The sequence below is a fragment of the Triturus cristatus genome, chromosome 9, assembly GCF_964204655.1.
Source record: "Triturus cristatus chromosome 9, aTriCri1.1, whole genome shotgun sequence".
NCBI lineage: Eukaryota > Metazoa > Chordata > Amphibia > Caudata > Salamandridae > Triturus > Triturus cristatus.
This window is the reverse complement of record NC_140592.1, coordinates 820,755,369-820,774,659: the sequence shown is the minus strand read 5'-3', so window position 1 is coordinate 820,774,659 and position 19,291 is coordinate 820,755,369. Positions and strand designations below refer to the sequence as shown.

Genomic DNA, 19,291 nt, shown 5'->3' with positions numbered 1-19,291 from the left:
ACACATCACCTTTGACTTGCACACTCATATCAGTTGAGGTATCATCAGCTGCTATTTTTCCACCACCCATTTGATCTTTATCTCTCATCTGCACATCTAATTTTATTGAGCTTATCCTAGTATTCTCTGACACATGGTCCTTAATAGGTAGCTCATGTTGGATGGCACTGTTGGTAGTGTCTTCTATAGATCCACCATCTACATCTTCTTTCACAGCCAAATAATCTTCTAAGGACAATTGAATTCTTTCCGTCTTGACGCCCAAAATATCTGTTTCTTTCAAAATTTCTGTTGCATTAACTTCTTTCATTAAAATGTGCGTTCCTTCATCCTTTTGACTATCCTGTACATCAGCTTGTTTTAGCTCTTCAGTCTTTTCCAATTCGACTTCTTCTTTTGACAAAGATATTGGTACTCCTCCACTCCTTTCTTTTGTTACAGCTTTTTCAACAGTGGAACTTTTCATTCTAATTGATTTCCTTTTGCCCTTTGCTTCCTTTACTTCAGTTTCTGCAGATTTCTTAAAAGATTTTTCGATATCTGGAGATGACATTTCAACCTCAAGAACTTTATTTACATTATCCTCAGGTGAATGTGAGAATTCCTTTTTCTCTTCCTTGCAGTCTTCCAGAGCTTCCGCATCCTCCAGTATTTGTGAAGAAGTTATTCCAAATGATGGTAATTTAAAAGTGTGTAGTTTCTCTGAAGTGTCACTCTTTAGAATCTCAGATTCTCTGGAAGACTCTGTAATGCTTCTTGAAATATCTATGTTTCCCATCTTGGCATCAACTTGTTTAAGAACTTCCTCTGATATTTTGATGTCTATGGAAGTTGTTTCAATTTCATCATTGGGTATTTCAATGTGAGCTTTATCAAGTTCTTCCTTTTTCTGAGAGGGAATGCCAATTTCTATCTTTGATGTTTTGGTTAGTTTAGCCACTGTCTCAGATAAAGCATCAATAGTTGTTGGTTCAGTAAGCAACCCATGAAATTCTGAGTCTGTTTTTTCTTCTGGAATGTCCACTTTAGTTTCTAGTTCTTGTACACTGAACCTCAATTCAGTTAATACTACATCACAAAGAGAAATACCTTTCTCCCATTTGTCCAAGTCATTGATGGAATCCTCGGTTGACGAAAGATCACACACATCATCTTTGCCAGGCACACTACTATCAGTTGATACATCATTAGCTGCAAATTTTCCACCAGGCATTCGATCTTTATCTTCCAGCTGCACATCTTCCACTTTTATTGTGCTGATTCTAGCATTCTCTGACACATGCTCCTCAATAGGCGGCTCTTGTTGAGTGGCAGTGCTGGTTGTGTCTGTTATAGATCCACTATCTACATCTTCTTTTATAGTCAAACAATCTTCTAAGCAGAATTCAAATGTTACCATCTGAACGTGCAAAGTATCTGGTACTTTCAGAATTTCCGTTGCATTAACTTCCTCAATTAAAATCTTCATTCCTGCATCATTTTCACTATCCTGTACATCAACTTCTTTCAGCTCTTCAGTTTTTGCCAATTTAACTTTTCCTTCCTTTGGCAACGTTATTGGTGCTTCTTGACTCCTTTCTTTTGTTACAACTTTTTCAATGGTTGACCTTTTCATTTTAATTGTTTTCTTTTTGCTCTTTTTTGCCTTCACTTCAGTGTCTACATCTTTCTCCAAATGTGTTTCGATATCTGGAGATAACATTTCAGTCTCTGGAACTTTATTCACATTTTCCTCGAGAGGGGAGAATTCCTTTTGCTGTTCCTTACTTTCCTCCAGAGCTTTCGCATTGTCCAGTATTTGCGAATAAGTTATTCCAAATGATGGTAATGTAAGTTTGTGAGGTTTCAATGAAATGTCATATTCTAGAATCTCAGATTCTGTGGAGGACTCTGCAACATCTCCTTGAGGTTCTATATTTTCCATCAATGTATCAATTTGTTTGAGAACTTCCTTTGATAGTTTAATGTCTTTAGAAGTTGTTTCAATGTGCGCTTTATCAAGTTCTTGCATTTTTACAGATGGAATGACAATTTTCATCTTTGATGTTTTGGTTAGTTTAGCCGCTGTCTCAGATAAAGCATCAACAGTTGTTGCTTCAGTAAGCATCCCATGAAACGCTGAGTCTGTTTTTTCTTCTGGAATGAAGATTGCAGTTCCCAGCTCTTGTACACTGGGCCTCATTTCAGTTAATTGTGCATCACAAAGAGAAATACATTTCTCCCATTTGTCCAAGTCATTGACTGAATCCTCGGTTGTCGAAAGATCACACACAACACCTTTGCCTGGATCACTACTATAGTTTGATATAGCATCAGCTGCAATTTTTCCGACAGACATTTGTTCTTTATCTTCCAGCTCCACAGCTTCTACTTTAATTGTGCTTATTCTAGCATTCTCTGACACATGCTCCTCAATAGGTGGCTCTTGTTCAGTGGAAGTGCTGGTAGTTTCTACTATAGATCCACTATCTACATCCCCTTTCATAGCCAAACAATCTTCTAAGGAGAATTCAACTTTTAACGTCTGGACATGCAAAGTTTTTGGTACTTTCTGAATTTCCGTTGCATTAACTTCTTGAATCAAAATTTCCATTCCTTCATCATTTACACTATCCTGTACATCAATTTCTTTCAGCTCTTCAGTTTTTCCCAGTTCAACTTTTCCTTCCTTTGGCAAAGATATTGGTGCTTCTCGACTCCTTTCTTTTGTTACAACTTTTTCAATGGTTGACCTTTTCATCCTAATTGTTTTATTTTTGCTCTTTTTTGACTTCACCTCAGTTTCTACATGTTTCTCCAAAGGTGTTCTGATATCTGGAGATGACATTTCAGTCTCTACAACTTTATTCACATTATCCTGAGGAGAAGGTGAGAATTCCTTTTGCCCTTCCTTGCTTTCCTCCAGAGCTTCTGCGCCCTCCAGCATTTGCAGAGAAGTGATTCCGAATGATGGTAACGTAAATTTGTGAGGTTTCAATGCAATGTCATATTCTAGAATCTCAGATTCTCTGGAGGACTCTGCAACATCTCCTTGAGATTCTATATTTTCCATCAATGCATCAACTTGTTTAAAAACTTCCTTTGATATTTTAATGTCTATGGGAGTTGTTTCAATTTCATCATATGGTGTTTCAGTGTGAGCTTTATGAAGTTCTTCTATTTTTAGAGATGGAATGTCAGCTTCCATCTGTAATGATTTGGTGAGTTCAGCCATTGTCTCAGAGAAACCATCAACTGTTTTTGCTTCAGTAAGCATCCCATGACATTCAGAGTCTGCTTTTTCCTTTGGAATGTAGATTGTAGTTTTTGGCTCCTGTTCACTGGGCCTTATTTCAGTAAATTTTTCATCAGAAAGAGAAATGCCTTTCTCCCATTTGTCCAAGTCATTGATGGAAGCCTCGGTTGTTGAAAGATCACACACATCACCTTTGACTTGCACACTCATATCAGTTGAGGTATCATCAGCTGCTATTTGTCCACCACCCATTTGATCTTTATCGCTCATCTGCACATCTAATTTTATTGAGCTTATCCTAGCAATCTCTGACACATGGTCCTTACTAGGTAGCTCATGTTGGATGGCACTGTTGGTAGTGTCTTCTATAGATCCACCATCTACATCTTCTTTCACAGCCAAATATTCTTCTAAGGACAATTGAATTCTTTCTGTCTTGACGCCCAAAAAATCTGCTTCTTTCAAAATTTCTGTTGCATTAACTTCTTTCATTAAAATGTGCGTTCCTTCATCCTTTTGACTATCCTGTACATCAACTTGTTTTAGCGCTTCCGTTTTTTCCAATTCGACTTCTTCCTTTGACAAAGATATTGGTACTCCTCCATTCCTTTCTTTTGTTACAGCTTTTTCAACAGTGGAACTTTTCATTCTAATTGGTTTCTTTTTGCCATTTGCTGCCTTTACTTCAGTTTCTGCAGATTTCTTAAAAGGTGTTTCGATATCTGGAGATGACATTTCAACCTCAAGAACTTTATTTACATTATCCTCAGGTGAAAGTGAGAATTCCTTTTTCTCTTCCTTGCAGTCTTCCTGAGCTTCCGCATCCTCTAGTATTTGTGAAGAAGTTATTCCAAATGATGGTAATTTAAAAGTGTGTAGTTTCTCTGAACTGTCACTCTTTAGAATCTCAGATTCTCTGGAAGACTCTGTAATGCTTCTCGGAATATCTATGTTTCCCATCTTGGCATCAACTTGTTTAAGAACTTCCTCAGATATTTTGATGTCCATGGAAGTTGTTTCAATTTCATTATTGGGTATTTCAATGTGAGCTTTATCAAGTTCTTCCTTTTTCTGAGATGGAATGCCAATTTCTATCTTTGAAGTTTTGGTTAGTTTAGCCACTGTCTCAGATAAAGCATCAATAGTTGTTGGATCAGTAAGCAACCCATGAAATTCTGAGTCTATTTTTTCTTCTGAAATGTCGACTGTAGTTTCTAGGTCTTGTACACTGGACCTCAATTCAGTTAATACTACATCACAAAGAGAAATACCGTTCTCCCATTTGTCCAAGTCATTGATGGAATCCTCGGTTGACGAAAGATCACACACATCATCTTTGCCAGGGACACTACTATCAGTTGATGCATCATTAGCTGCAACATTTCCACCAGGCATTTGATCTTTATCTTCCAGCTGCACATCTTCCACTTTTATTGTGCTTATTCTAGCATTCTCTGACACATGCTCCTCAATAGGTGGCTCTTGTTGAGTGGCAGTGCTGGTAGTGTCTGTTATAGGTCCACTATCTACATCTTCTTTGATAGTCAAAAAATCTTCTAAGGAGAATTCAAATGTTACCATCTGAACGTGCAAAGTATCTGGTACTTTCAGAATTTCCATTACATTAACTTCTTCAATCAAAATCTTCATTCCTGCATCCTTTTCGCTATCCTGTACATCAACTTCTTTCAGCTCTTCAGTTTTTGTCAATTTAACTTTTCCTTCCTTTGGCAAAGTTATTGGTGCTTCTCGACTCCTTTCTTTTGTTACAACTTTTTCAATGGTTGACCTTTTCATTTTAATTGTTTTCTTTTTGCTCTTTTTTGCCTTCACTTCAGTGTGTACATTTTTCTGCAAATGTGTTTCGATATCTGGAGATGACATTTCAGCCTCTGGAACTTTATTCACATTTTCCTCAGAAGGGGAGAATTCCTTTTGCTGTTCCTTACTTTCCTCCAGAGCTTTCGCATTGTCCAGTATTTGTGAAGAAGTTATTCCAAATGATGGTAATGTAAGTTTGTGAGGTTTCAATGAAATGTCATATTCTAGAATCTCAGATTCTGTGGAGGACTCTGCAACATCTCCTTGAGATTCCATATTTTCCATCAATGCATCAACTTGTTTGAGAACTTCCTTTGATATTTTAATGTCTATAGAAGTTGTTTCAATGTGCGCTTTATCAAGTTCTTGCATTTTTACAGATGGAATGACAATTTCCATCTTTGATGTTTTGGTTAGTTTAGCCGCTGTCTCAGATAAAGCATCAACAGTTGTTGCTTCAGTAAGCATCGCATGAAACGCTGAGTCTGTTTTTTCTTCTGGAATGTAGAGTGCAGTTTCTATCTCTTGTACACTGGGCCTCATTTCAGTTAATTGTGCATCACAAAGAGAAATACCTTTCCCCCATTTGTCCAAGTCATTGACGGAATCCTCGGTTGTCGAAAGATCACACACAACATCTTTGACTGGCTCACTACTATAGTTTGATATAGCATCAGCTGCAATTTTTCCGACAGACATTTGATCTTTATCTTCCAGCTGCACATCTTCTACTTTAATTGTGCTTATTCTAGCATTCTCTGACACATGCTCCTCAATAGGTGGCTCTTGTTCAGTGGCAGTGCTGGTAGTTTCTGCTATAGATCCACTATCTACATCCCCTTTCATAGACAGACAATCTTCTAAGGAGAATTCAACTTTTATCGTCTGGACGTGCAAAGTTTCTGGTACTTTTTGAATTTCCGTTGAATTAACTTCTTGTATCAAAATTTCCATTCCTGCATCATTTACAGTATCCTGTACATCAATTTCTTTCAGCTCTTCAGTTTTTCCCAGTTCAACTTTTCCTTCCTTTGGCAAAGATATTGGTGCTTCTCGACTCCTTTCTTTTGTTACAACTTTTTCAATGGTTGACCTTTTCATCCTAATTGTTTTCTTTTTGCTCTTTTTTGCCTTCACCTCAGTTTCTACATGTTTCTCCAAGGGTGTTCTGATATCTGGAGATGACATTTCAGTCTCTCCATCTTTATTCACATTATCCTGAGGAAAAGGTGAGAATTCCTTTTGCCCTTCCTTGCTTTCCTCCAGAGTTTCTGCACCCTCCAGCATTTGCAGAGAAGTGATTCCGAATGATGGTAACGTAAATTTGTGAGGTTTCAATGCAATGTCATATTCTAGAATCTCAGATTCTCTGGAGGACTCTGCAACATCTCCTTGAGATTCTATATTTTCCATCAATGCATCAGCTTGTTTCAAAACTTCCTTTGATATTTTAATGTCTATGGAAGTTGTTTCAATTTCATCATATGGTATTTCAGTGTGAGCTTTATGAAGTTCTTCTATTTTTAGATATGGAATGTCAGCTTCCATCTGTAATGATTTGGTGAGTTCAGCCATTGTCTCAGAGAAACCATCAACTGTTTTTGCTTCAGTAAGCATCCCATGACATTCAGAGTCTGCTTTTTCCTTTGGAATGTAGATTGTAGTTTTTGGCTCCTGTTCACTGGGCCTTATTTCAGTAAATTTTTCATCAGAAAGAGAAATGACTTTCTCCCATTTATCCAAGTCATTGATGGAAGCCTCGGTTGTTGAAAGATCACACACATCACCTTTGACTTGCACACTCATATCAGTTGAGGTATCATCAGCTGCTATTTGTCCACCACCCATTTGATCTTTATCGCTCATCTGCACATCTAATTTTATTGAGCTTATCCTAGCAATCTCTGACTCATGGTCCTTACTAGGTAGCTCATGTTGGATGGCACTGTTGGTAGTGTCTTCTATAGATCCACCATCTACATCTTCTTTCACAGCCAAATAATCTTCTAAGGACAATTGAATTCTTTCCGTCTTGACACCCAAAATATCTGCTTCTTTCAAAATTTCTGTTGCATTAACTTCTTTCATTAAAATGTGCGTTCCTTCATCCTTTTGACTATCCTGTACATCAACTTGTTTTAGCGCTTCCGTTTTTTCCAATTCAACTTCTTCATTTGACAAAGATATTGGTACTCCTCCACTCCTTTCTTTTGTTACAGCTTTTTCAACACTGGAACTTTTCATTCTAATTGATTTCTTTTTGCCCTTTGCTGCCTTTACTTCAGTTTTTGCAGATTTCTTAAAAGGTGTTTCGATATCTGGAGATAACATTTCAACCTCAAGAACTTTATTTACATTATCCTCAGGTGAAAGTGAGAATTCCTTTTTCTCTTCCTTGCAGTCTTCCAGAGCTTCCGCATCCTCCAGTATTTGTGAAGAAGTTATTCCAAATGATGGTAATTTAAAAGTGTGTAGTTTCTCTGAACTGTCACTCTTTAGAATCTCAGATTCTCTCGAAGACTCTGTAATGCTTCTTGAAATATCTATGTTTCCCATCTTGGCATCAACCTGTTTAAGAACTTCCTCTGATATTTTGATGTCTATGGAAGTTGTTTCAATTTCATCATTGGGTATTTCAATGTGAGCTTTATCAAGTTCTTCCTTTTTCTGAGAGGGAATGCCAATTTCTATCTTTGATATTTTGGTTAGTTTAGCCACTGTCTCAGATGAAGCATCAATAGTTGTTGGTTCAGTAAGCAACCCATGAAATTCTGAGTCTGTTTTTTCTTCTGGAATGTCGACTGTAGTTTCTAGATCTTGTACACTGGACCTCAATTCAGTTAATACTACATCACAAAGAGAAATACCTTTCTTCCATTTGTCCAAGTCATTTATGGAATCCTCGGTTGACGAAAGATCACACACATCATCTTTGCCAGGCACACTACTATCAGTTGATACATCATGAGCTGCAAATTTTCCACCAGGCATTTGATCTTTATCTTCCAGCTGCACATCTTCCACTTTTATTGTGCTGATTCTAGCATTCTCTGACACATGCTCCTCAATAGGTGGCTCTTGTTGAGTGGCAGTGTTGGGAGTGTCTGTTATAGATCCACTATCTACATCTTCTTTTATAGTCAAACAATCTTCTAAGGAGAATTCAAATGTTACCAACTGAACGTGCAAATTATCTGGTACTTTCAGAATTTCCGTTGCATTAACTTCCTCAATTAAAATCTTCATTCCTGTATCCTTTTCACTATCCTGTACATCAACTTCTTTCAGCTCTTCAGTTTTTGTCAATTTAACTTTTCCTTCCTTTGGCAAAGTTATTGGTGCTTCTCGACTCCTTTCTTTTGTTACAACTTTTTCAATGGTTGACCTTTTCATTTTAATTGTTTTCTTTTTGTTCTTTTTTGCCTTCACTTCAGTGTCTACATCTTTCTCCAAATGTGTTTCGATATCTGGAGATGACATTTCAGTCTCTGGAACTTTATTCACATTTTCCTCCGAAGGGGAGAATTCCTTTTGCTGTTCCTTACTTTCCTCCAGAGCTTTCGCATTGTCCAGTATTTGCGAAGAAGTTATTCCAAATGATGGTAATGTAAGTTTGTGAGGTTTCAATGAAATGTCATATTCTAGAATCTCAGATTCTGTGGAGGACTCTGCAACAACTCCTTGAGATTCTATATTTTCCATCAATGCATCAACTTGTTTGAGAACTTCCTTTGATATTTCAATGTCTATAGAAGTTGTTTCAATGTGCGCTTTATCAAGTTCTTGCATTTTTACAGATGGAATGACAATTTCCATCTTTGATGTTTTGGTTAGTTTAGCCGCTGTCTCAGATAAAGCATCAACAGTTGTTGCTTCAATAAGCATCCCATGAAACGCTGAGTCTGTTTTTTCTTCTGGAATGTAGATTGCAGTTTCTAGCTCTTGTACACTGGGCCTCATTTCAGTTAATTGTGCATCACAAAGAGAAATACCTTTCTCCCATTTGTCCAAGTCATTGACGGAATCCTCGCTTTTCGAAGGATCACACACAACACGTTTGCCTGGCTCACTACTATAGTTTGATATAACGTCAGCTGCAATTTTTCCGACAGACATTTGATCTTTATCTTCCAGCTGCACATCTTCTACTTTAATTGTGCTTATTCTAGCATGCTCTGACACATGCTCCTCAATAGGTGGCTCTTGTTCAGTGGCAGTGTTTGTAATTTCTTCTATAGATCCACTATCTACATCCCCTTTCATAGCCAAACAATCTTCTAAGGAGAATTCAACTTTTACCGTCTGGACGTGCAAAGTTTCTGGTACTTTCTGAAATTCCGTTGCATTAACTTCTTGAATCAAAATTTCCATTCCTGCATCATTTACACTATCCTGTACATTAATTTCTTTCAGCTCTTCAGTTTTTACCAGTTCAACTTTTCCTTCCTTTGGCAAAGATATTGGTGCTTCTCGATTCCTTTCTTTTATTACAACTTTTTCAATGGTTGACCTTTTCATCCTAATTGTTTTCTTTTTGCTCTTTTTTGCCTTCACCTCTTTTTCTACATGTTTCTCCAAAGGTGTTCTGATATCTGGAGATGACATTTCAATCTCTACAACTTTATTCACATTATCCTGAGGAGATGGTGAGAATTCCTTTTGCCCTTCCTTGCTTTCCTCCAGAGCTTCTGCACCCTCCAGTATTTGCAGAGAAGTGATTCCGAATGATGGTAATGTAAATTTGTGAGGTTTCAATGCAATGTCATATTCTAGAATCTCAGATTCTCTGGAGGACTCTGCAACATCTCCTTGAGATTCTATATTTTCTATCAATGCATCAACTTGTTTAAAAACTTCCTTTGATATTTTAATGTCTATGGAAGTTGTTTCAATTTCATCATATGGTGTTTCAGTGTGAGCTTTATGAAGATCTTCTATTTTTAGAGTTGGGATGTCAGCTTCCATCTGTAATGATTTGGTGAGTTCAGCCATTGTCTCAGAGAAACCAATAACAGTTTTTGCTTCAGTAAGCATCCCATGACATACAGATTCTCCTTTTTCCTTTGGAATGTAGATTGCAGTTTCTTGCTCCTCTTTACTGGGCCTTATTTCAGTTAGTTTATCATCACAAAGAGAAATGCCTTTCTCACATTTGTCTACGTCGTTGATGAAATTCTTGGTTGCTGAATTATCACACACATCACCTTTGACTTGCACACTAATATCAGTTGATGTATCATCAGCTGCTATTTTTCCACCACTCGTTTGATCTTTATCTTCCATCTGCATATTTTGTACTTTTACCAAGCTTATCCTAGCATTCTGTGACACATGGTCCTTAATAGGTAGATCATGTTGGATGGCACTGCTGGTAGTGTCTGCTATAGAGCCACCATCTACATCTTCTTTCATAGCCAAAGAATCTTCCAAGAACAATTCAGCTCTTTCTGTCTGGATGCTCAAAGTATCTGGTTCTTTCAAAATTTCAGTTGCATTAACTTCTTTCATAAATATTTGCGTTACTTCATCATTTTTACTATCCTGTACATCACCTTCTTTTAGCTCTTCATGTTTTGTCAATTCAACTTCTTCCTTTGACAAAGATACTGGTACTTCTCCTCTCCTTTCTTTTGTTACAACTTTTTCAACAGTGGACCTTTTCATTCTAATTGATTTTTTTTTGCCCTTTGCTGCCTTTACTTTAGTTTCTACAGATTTCATGAAAGGTGTTTCGATATCTGGAGATGACATTTCAACCTCAAGAACTTTATTTACATTATCCTCAGGTGAAAGTGAGAATTCCTTTTTCTCTTCCTTGCAGTCTTCCAGAGCTTCCGCATCCTCCAGTATTTGTGAAGAAGTTATTCCAAATGATGGTAATTTAAAAGTGTGTAGTTTCTCTGAACTGTCACTCTTTAGAATCTCAGATTCTCTGGAAGACTCTGTAATGCTTCTCGGAATATCTATGTTTCTCATCTTTGCATCAACTTGTTTTAGAACTTCCTCTGATATTTTGATGTCTATGGAAGTTGTTTCAATTTCATTATTGGGTATTTCAATGTGCGCTTTATCAAGTTCTTCCTTTTTCTGAGATGGAATGCCAATTTCTATCTTTGAAGTTTTGGTTAGTTTAGCCACTGCCTCAGATAAAGCGTCAATAGTTGTTGGATCAGTAAGCAACCCATGAAATTCTGAGTCTATTTTTTCTTCTGGAATGTCGACTGTAGTTTCTAGTTCTTGTACACTGGATCTCAATTCAGTTAATACTACATCACAAAGAGTAATACCTTTCTCCCATTTGTCCAAGTCATTGATGGAATCCTCGGTTGACGAAAGATCACACACATCATCTTTGCCAGGGACACTACTATCAGTTGATGCATCATTAGCTGCAAATTTTCCACCAGACATTTGATCTTTATCTTCCAGCTGCACATCTTCCACTTTTATTGTGCTGATTCTAGCATTCTCTGACACATGCTCCTCAATAGGTGGCTCTTGTTGAGTGGCAGTGCTGGTAGTGTCTGTTATAGATCCACTATCTACATCTTCTTTGATAGTCAAAAAATCTTCTAAGGAGAACTCAAATGTTACCATCTGAACGTGCAAAGTATCTGGTACTTTCAGAATTTCCGTTGCATTAACTTCTTCAATCAAAATCTTCATTTCTGCATCCTTTTCACTATCCTGTACATCAACTTCTGTCACCTCTTCAGTTTTTGCCAATTCGACTTCTCCTTCCTTTGTCAATGATATTGGTGCTTCTTGACTCCTTTCTTTGGTTACAACTGTTTCAATGGTTGACCGTTTCATTCTTATTGTTTTCTTTTTGCTCTTTTCTGCCTTCACTTCAGTTTCTACATATTTCTCCAAAGGTGTTTCGATTTCTGAAGATGGCATTTCAGTCTCTAGAACTTTATTCACATTATCCTCAGGAGAAGGTGAGAATTCCTTTTGCCTTTCCTTGCTTTCCTCGAGAGCTTCAGCATCCTCCAGTATTTGCGAAGAAGTTATTCCAAATGATGGTAATATAAGTTTGTGAGGTTTCAATGAAATGTCATATTCTAGAATCTCAGATGCTGTGGCGGACTCTGCAACATCTCCTTGAGATTCTATATTTTCCATCAATGCATCAACTTGTTTGAGAACTTCCTTTGATATATTAATGTCTATAGAAGTTGTTTCAAAATGCGCTTTATCAAGTTCTTCCATTTTTACAGATGGAATGACAATTTCCATCTTTGATGTTTTGGTTAGTTTAGCCGCTGTCTCAGATAAAGCATCAACAGTTGTTGCTTCAGTAAGCATCTCATGAAACGCTGAGTCTGTTTTTTCTTCTGGAATGTAGATGGCAGTTTCTAGCTCTTGTACACTGGGCCTCATTTCAGTTAATTGCGCATCACAAAGAGAAATACCTTTCTCCCATTTGTCCAAGTCATTGACGAAATCCTCGGTTGTCGAAAGATCCCACACAACACCTTTGCCTGGCTCACTACTATAGTTTGATATAGAATCAGCTGCAATTTTTCCGACAGACATTTGATCTTTATCTTCCAGCTGCACATCTTCTACTTTAATTGTGCTTATTCTAGCATACTCTGACACATGCTCCTCAATAGGTGGCTCTTGTTCAGTGGCAGTGCTGGTCGTTTCTGCTATAGATCCACTATCTACATCCCCTTTCATAGCCAAACAATCTTCTAAGGAGAATTCAACTTTTACCGTCTGGACGTGCAAGGTTTCTGGTACTTTCTGAATTTCCGTTGAATTAACTTCTTGTATCAAAATTTCCATTCCTGCATCATTTACACTAACCTGTACATCAATTTCTTTCAGCTCTTCAGTTTTTCCCAGTTCAACTTTTCCTTCCTTTGGCAAAGATATTGGTGCTTCTCGACTCCTTTCTTTTGTTACAACTTTTTCAATGGTTGACCTTTTCATCCTAATTGTTTTCTTCTTGCTCTTTTTTGCCTTCACCTCAGTTTCTACATGTTTCTCCAAGGGTGTTCTGATATCTGGAGATGACATTACAGTCTCTACAACTTCATTCACATTATCCTGAGGAGAAGGTGAGAATTCCTCTTGCCCTTCCTTGCTTTCCTCCAGAGCTTCTGCACCCTCCAGTATTTGCAGAGAAGTGATTCCGAATGATGGTAATGTAAATTTGTGAGGTTTCAAGGCAATGTCATATTCTAGAATCTCAGATTCTCTGGAGGACTCTGCAACATCTCCTTGAGATTCTATATTTTCCATCAATGCATCAACTTGTTTAAAAACTTCCTTTGATATTTTAATGTCTATGAAAGTTGTTTCAATTTCATCATATGGTGTTTCAGTGTGAGCTTTATGATGTTCTTCTATTTTTAGAGATGGAATGTCAGCTTCCATCTGTAATGTTTTGGTGAGTTCAGCCATTGTCTCAGAGAAACCATCAACAGTTTTTGCTTCAGTAAGCATCCCATGACATTCAGATTCGTCTTTTTCCTTTGGAATGTAGTTTGCAGTTTCTTGCTCCTCTTTACTGGGCCTTATTTCAGTTAGTTTATCATCACAATAAGAAATGCCTTTCTCCCATTTGTCCAAGTCATTGATGGAATCCTCGGTTGTCGAAAGATCACACACATCACCTTTGACTTGCACACTAATACCAGTTGATAGAGCATCAGCTTCAATTTTTCCACCAGTCGTTTGATCTTTATCCTCCAGCTGCACATCTTCTGGTTTTATTGTGCTTATCCTAGAATTCTCTGACACATGCTCCTCAATAGGTGGCTCTTGTTGTGTGGCAGAGCTGGTAGTGTCTGCTATAGATCCCCTATCTACATCTTCTTTCATAGTCAAAAAATCTTCTAAGGTCACTTCAACTCTTACTATCTTGATTTCCGAAGTATCTGGTTTATTCAGAATTTCCTTTGCATTAACTTCGTCTCTCAAAGTTTGATTTCCTGAATCCTTTGCTCTTTCCTGTACATCACCTTCTTTCAGCTCTTCTGTTTTTGCCAATTCAATGTCTCCTTCCTTTGACAAAGAGATTCGTACTTCTCGACTCCTTTCTTTTTGTGCAACTTTTTCAATAGTGGACCTTTTCATTCTAATTGATTTGTTTTTGCCCTTTGCTGCCTTTATGTCTGTTTCTACAGATGTCATCAAAGATGTTTCAATATCTGCAGATGACATTTCAACCTCTGGGAGTTTACTTATATTATCCTCATGTGAAGGTGAGAATTCCCTTTTCTCTTCCTTGCTTTCTTCCAGAGCTTCTGCAGCCTCCCGTATTTGCGAAGAAGTTATTCCAGTTGATGGTAATTTAAATTTGTGTAGTTCAACTGAATTGTCACATTCTAGAATCTCAGTTTCTCTGGAGGACTTGGTAATGTCTCCTGGAGATTCAAAATTTTCCATGTTGGCATCAAATTGTTCAATTACTTTTTTTGATATGTTGATGTGTTTGGAAGTTCTTTTAAGTTCATCATTTGTAGTGTCAGTGTGAGCTTTCTTAAGTTCTTTCCTTTTTAGAAATGGAATGTTAGTTTCAATCTTTAATGTTTTGATGAGTTCAGCCATTCTCTCAGAGGTAGCATCAATAATTGATTCTTCAATGAGCATCCTGTGACTTCCTGACTCTACTTTGTCTTTTGAAATGTAGACTGCGGTTTTTGGCTCCTGATCACCTTGCCTCACTTCAGTTAATTCTTCACCACAAATAGAAAAACCTTTCTCTGATTTGTCCAAGTCATTGATCGAAAGCTCTGTTGTTGAAAAATGACACACATCTTCTTTGCCTTGCTCACTGTCATTTAATGTACCATCAGCACATATTGTTCCATCAGTCATTTGATCTTTAACTTCCATCTGCACATCTTTTTTTATTTTTAGTGTGCTTATCATAGCAGTCTCTAACTGGTGTTCCTGAATAGGTGGCTCATGTTGGCTAGCACTGCCGGTAGTGTCTGCTATAGAGCCACCATCTACATCTTCCTTTATAGACAAATAATCTTCTAAGGAGAATTCACATTTTACCATCTTGACATCTGTATTAACTGGTTCTTTTAGAATTTGCTCAGCATTAACTTCATCAATGACAATTTTCTCCTCTGAATCCTTTTCTCTGACTTGTACGTCGACTTCTTTCATCTCTTTTGTTTTTGCCAATTCAACTTCTCCTTCCCTTGAGAAAGAAATTGGTGCTTCTCGACACCTTTCTTTTGTTACAACTTTTTCAATTGTGGACCGTTTTATTTTAATTGATTTCTTTTTGCCCTTTGCTGCTTTTACTTGAGTCTCTATAGATTTCTCAAAAGTTGTTGTGATATCTGGGTTTGACATTTCAACATCAAGCACTTTATTGACATTTTCCTCATCTGATCGTGATAATTCATTTTCCTCTTCCATTCCTTTTTTCAGAGTTTCAGCATCCTTCTGTACTTGTGAAGAAGTTATTCCAAATGATGGTATTTTAAATTTGGGAAGTTTCTCTGAATTGTCATATTCTAGAATCTCAGTTTCTATGGAGGACTCAGAAACCTCTCCTGGAAATTCTACATTTTCTATCTTGACATCAACTTGTTTAAGAACTTCCATAGATGTTTTGATGTCTATGGAAGTTGTTCTGATTTCATCATTTTGTGTTTCAATGTGAGATGAATTAAGTTCTCCCAGCTTTATAGATGTGATGTCAGTTTTCATCTTTAATGTTTTGGTCAGTTCAGCCATTGTCTCAGAGAAATCATCAACAGTTGTTGCTTCAATAGGCATCCCATGACATTCTGAGTTTGCTGTTTCCTTTGGAATGTTCAATGGCATCTGTAGCTCCTCTTTTCCAGGCATTATTTCTGTTAATTCTGTACCACAAAGAGAAATACCTTTCTTCCATTTGTCCAGGTCATTGATGGAAACTTCAGTTGCTGAAAATTCACATACATCATCTTTGATTTGCACACTAATATCATTTGAAGTATCATCAGCGGGTATTTCTCTATCAGTCATTTGATCTTTAATTTCCATCTGCACATATTTTACTTTCTTTGTGCTTATCATAGCAGCCTCTGAAATATGGTCCTGAATAGATAGCCCATGTCGGGTGGCACTGCTGGTAGTGTCTGCTATAGAACCATCGTCTACATCTTCTTTCCTAGCCAAAGAATCTTTTATGGACAAATCAACTTTCACAGCCTTTACGTTTGAAGCATCTTGATCTTTCAGAATTTCCTCTGCTGTAACATCATCAATCACAATTTTTTCTTCTGGATCCTTTGGAATAACATATTTTACCTCTTCTGTTTTTGCCAATGAAACATCTTCATCTGACAAAAAGTCCTTTACATCTGTAATCTTTACTTCTGTTGTGTTGTTCTCAAAGGCGGATAGTTTAACTTTGTTAGCAAATTGAATTGGTCTTCTGGAGTCTTTCATTGTGATTTCTTTTGACCTCTGGGTATGGAAAGAAGCTTCACAGCTAGCAGAGGTTTTTACATCAATGTATACCTTGCCAGTTGGAGATTCGATATCTTCAATTATTGTTGGCCTCACATCATCAGTAATAATATCATGGAATAGTTCATTTTTTAATGATTCCTTTTCTCCATTTGGAAGATTGTTTTGGATTTCTCGTTTCTCATTTTTGGGCAGGTAAAGACCTATTTTAGGAATCTTTATATTAAATATTTTACTTTTGCTCTTTTTATCCTTTTGGTGTTCTTTTGTGAACATTATAATATCAGCGTCTTCATTTACGTGTTTCTGTTCTGTATCTTTGGAGTCCTCAACAGCTCTCCCAAAAGCAACAGCATCTTTCTTTTCTGTTCTTGATTTTTTTCCAAATAATGTCATTTTGCTAGTTGGTTCACCAAAATCACCCCCTACTTCTGAATATTCTGGAATACTGATCTCATCTTTTCCTTCTTCTGCCATTGTTTCACATGGAAGCTCTGTTTTCTTGTTTAGGATACCAATTTCTGTTTCTAAATGTTTTTTTTCCTGAAGTGGAACACAGAATGTTGGAATCTGTAGTTGCGAAATGTGTACCATTCCTTCTGTCCTTTTAAAACCGGATTCTTGTATGTCTTTTTCTATATTAATATCATCCACTGTACGGCCCCGCATTTGGTCATTTAAGCGTTTTGTTGTACTATTATCCATGCTAGATTTTTCTATCTGTCCTTCCGTGTGCACTTTACATGTATCAACATGTGTATTAGCTTCTTGTAAACTAATGTTAACGTTCACTTCTGGAATTTTGACATCTGGTGCTAGGAATTCTACCCTAGTCATATTAATCTTTGGAAGGTGAACATTAACATCAGCCCTCACTTCGTCTGTAGCTCTGTCATCTGTAATTTTGAATTTTGTTGTCTCCAGATTATTTGTTTTCACTGTAATATCTTCTGATGATATTTGAAATATTGACATTTTCTGTTTGGCCTGTTCCATGATGTCTTTTTCTTTGAGCTCGAGTTTCTGTACTTCAAGATCTGGAAATGTGATTTGTTCATGTCCTTTTTGAAAGGAAGCAATTTCTGTTTTATCATCTATTTCTGCATTCATACTTAGATGGCTTCCAGGGCCCTTTTTGGGTGACATAGAAAATGTTGGAAATCTAAAAGATGGCATTTTAAATAAACTCTCAGATTTTTCAGCTTCTGCCTCTGAAATAGCCTTTTTTCCATCAGACTTTAATGTGCTGCTGTCTTTAATATCTTCTTGCAGCTTGGTAGGAGTAAACTCCAATGATGGTGATCCAACTTCTGACTTTGTTGCTTTATTCTGACGCTTTGGTAGTTTGGGCATTTTTATTATTGGCATATGGATTTTCCAGACTGATGTCTCTTTTTGTATTTCATGCATTCTTTCTTTGCAACCTTCCTCTTGATTTTCAGTTTGCACTTCAGAACTTCTGATGTCTGCTGTTTGAGGTAGTATGGTGTGTGGAGATTCTGACTGAAAGGTGTCATCATCACTATAAGTTTCTTTCAGTTTAGGCACAGAAATTCCAGACTTCGACCTGTGAAACAATGGAATTTTAAATTTCCACCCAGAATCTACATCTCTTTCTTCTTTGTCTCTAGGGATATATGTTGATCCTATTACAATATCAGATTCCTTAATCAGTTTTTCAACTCCTGAAGTATTGTTTTTCTTATCGCTTTCACAGAAAGCGACACATTGTTCTTCTTGGGATACATTGGCTGTTAGGGTTTCAACATCCACTTTTCCCTTTCTAACTTTGACTCCCAATCCATGAGATTGCTTGGTAGCTGACGCTGTGCTTCGTCTACTCATTTGTAATTTTGCTTCTTCTATGGTAACTAGTCCCAACCTATTGCTGTCTATGGTTTCTAATGAGTCGTTGTTAATATTTTCATTTTTTATATAGGATTCTGTTTTAGTTGTTAATACATTTTCTTCCACTGTTGTTCTTTTTGCATTAACTTTTGATGACGTGAATGCAATTTCAAGCTGCGGTATTCTCATTCTAAATTGTTTATTTGTACACATTGAGCTTTCAGTTTGACCTCCTGTTCTCGATGAGATATCAACATCTATGGTGGAAATTGTAATGCCAGCATCTCTTGAATCTGCCAGAGTAGTTTCATTTATTTCTGCTGCCCGGTCAGTGTCATGTTTTATACCACCCATTTTTATTACAGAATTTGAATGCCCTAATTGCTGAGGCAAATGGCCCACTTCCATGTCATGTATTTGTGATTGTGTGGGATATTTTTTCTCTGTCAAATGGGTTTGCTGTCTTTGAAGGGTGACATCAACTGAATAGTCAAGGGATGTTTCTTGTGGTGAATATGTTTCTGACCTATATGATTGTCTACGTGACACTTGTACTGTCCCAGGGTAGATAACAACAGTGTTTTCTGATTTCAAGCTCTGTTCCCCTGAACATATACTCTGCATCTTTAATTTGTTGTTGATTAGTTGCTGTTCATCTATGTACTCTTGTCTTCCTTTTGAGTAGTTTTCTTCACTTTGCAGGTATGTTTCAGTGTCCATGCTTAAGACTGTCTCGGGTGAGTTAGCCTCATATGTTTCGGATAAACTCTGTGATCTTCTGTGTCTAAGAAGTTTTGTATGTCTGATTGACTGGAATCTGGGCCATGATAATCTTTCTCTCTTTGACTGCTTCACTTTGCGCTTCCTTTTTCTTACTGTTAAATTGTCTTTGTCTGTTAACTTTTCAGTGGTCTCCATTGTTTTTTCAAAAATCTGCAGTTTGTTTCCAATTTC

At 37.1% G+C, this 19,291-nt stretch overlaps 1 protein-coding gene across 3 annotated transcripts in view; it reads right to left on the bottom strand.

The window, feature by feature from the left end:
- The window catches only part of AHNAK2 (AHNAK nucleoprotein 2), a 407,486-nt gene that overhangs the window by 40,507 nt on the left and 347,688 nt on the right, over nt 1-19,291 (bottom strand). For 2 of the 3 annotated variants that reach the window (XM_085626234.1, XM_085626235.1), the window contains exon 6: nt 1-19,291. This exon is cut by the window's left edge. In XM_085626234.1, coding sequence (XP_085482360.1) covers nt 1-19,291 — 19,291 coding nt within the window. The other variant, XM_085626236.1, reaches the window with a different exon arrangement.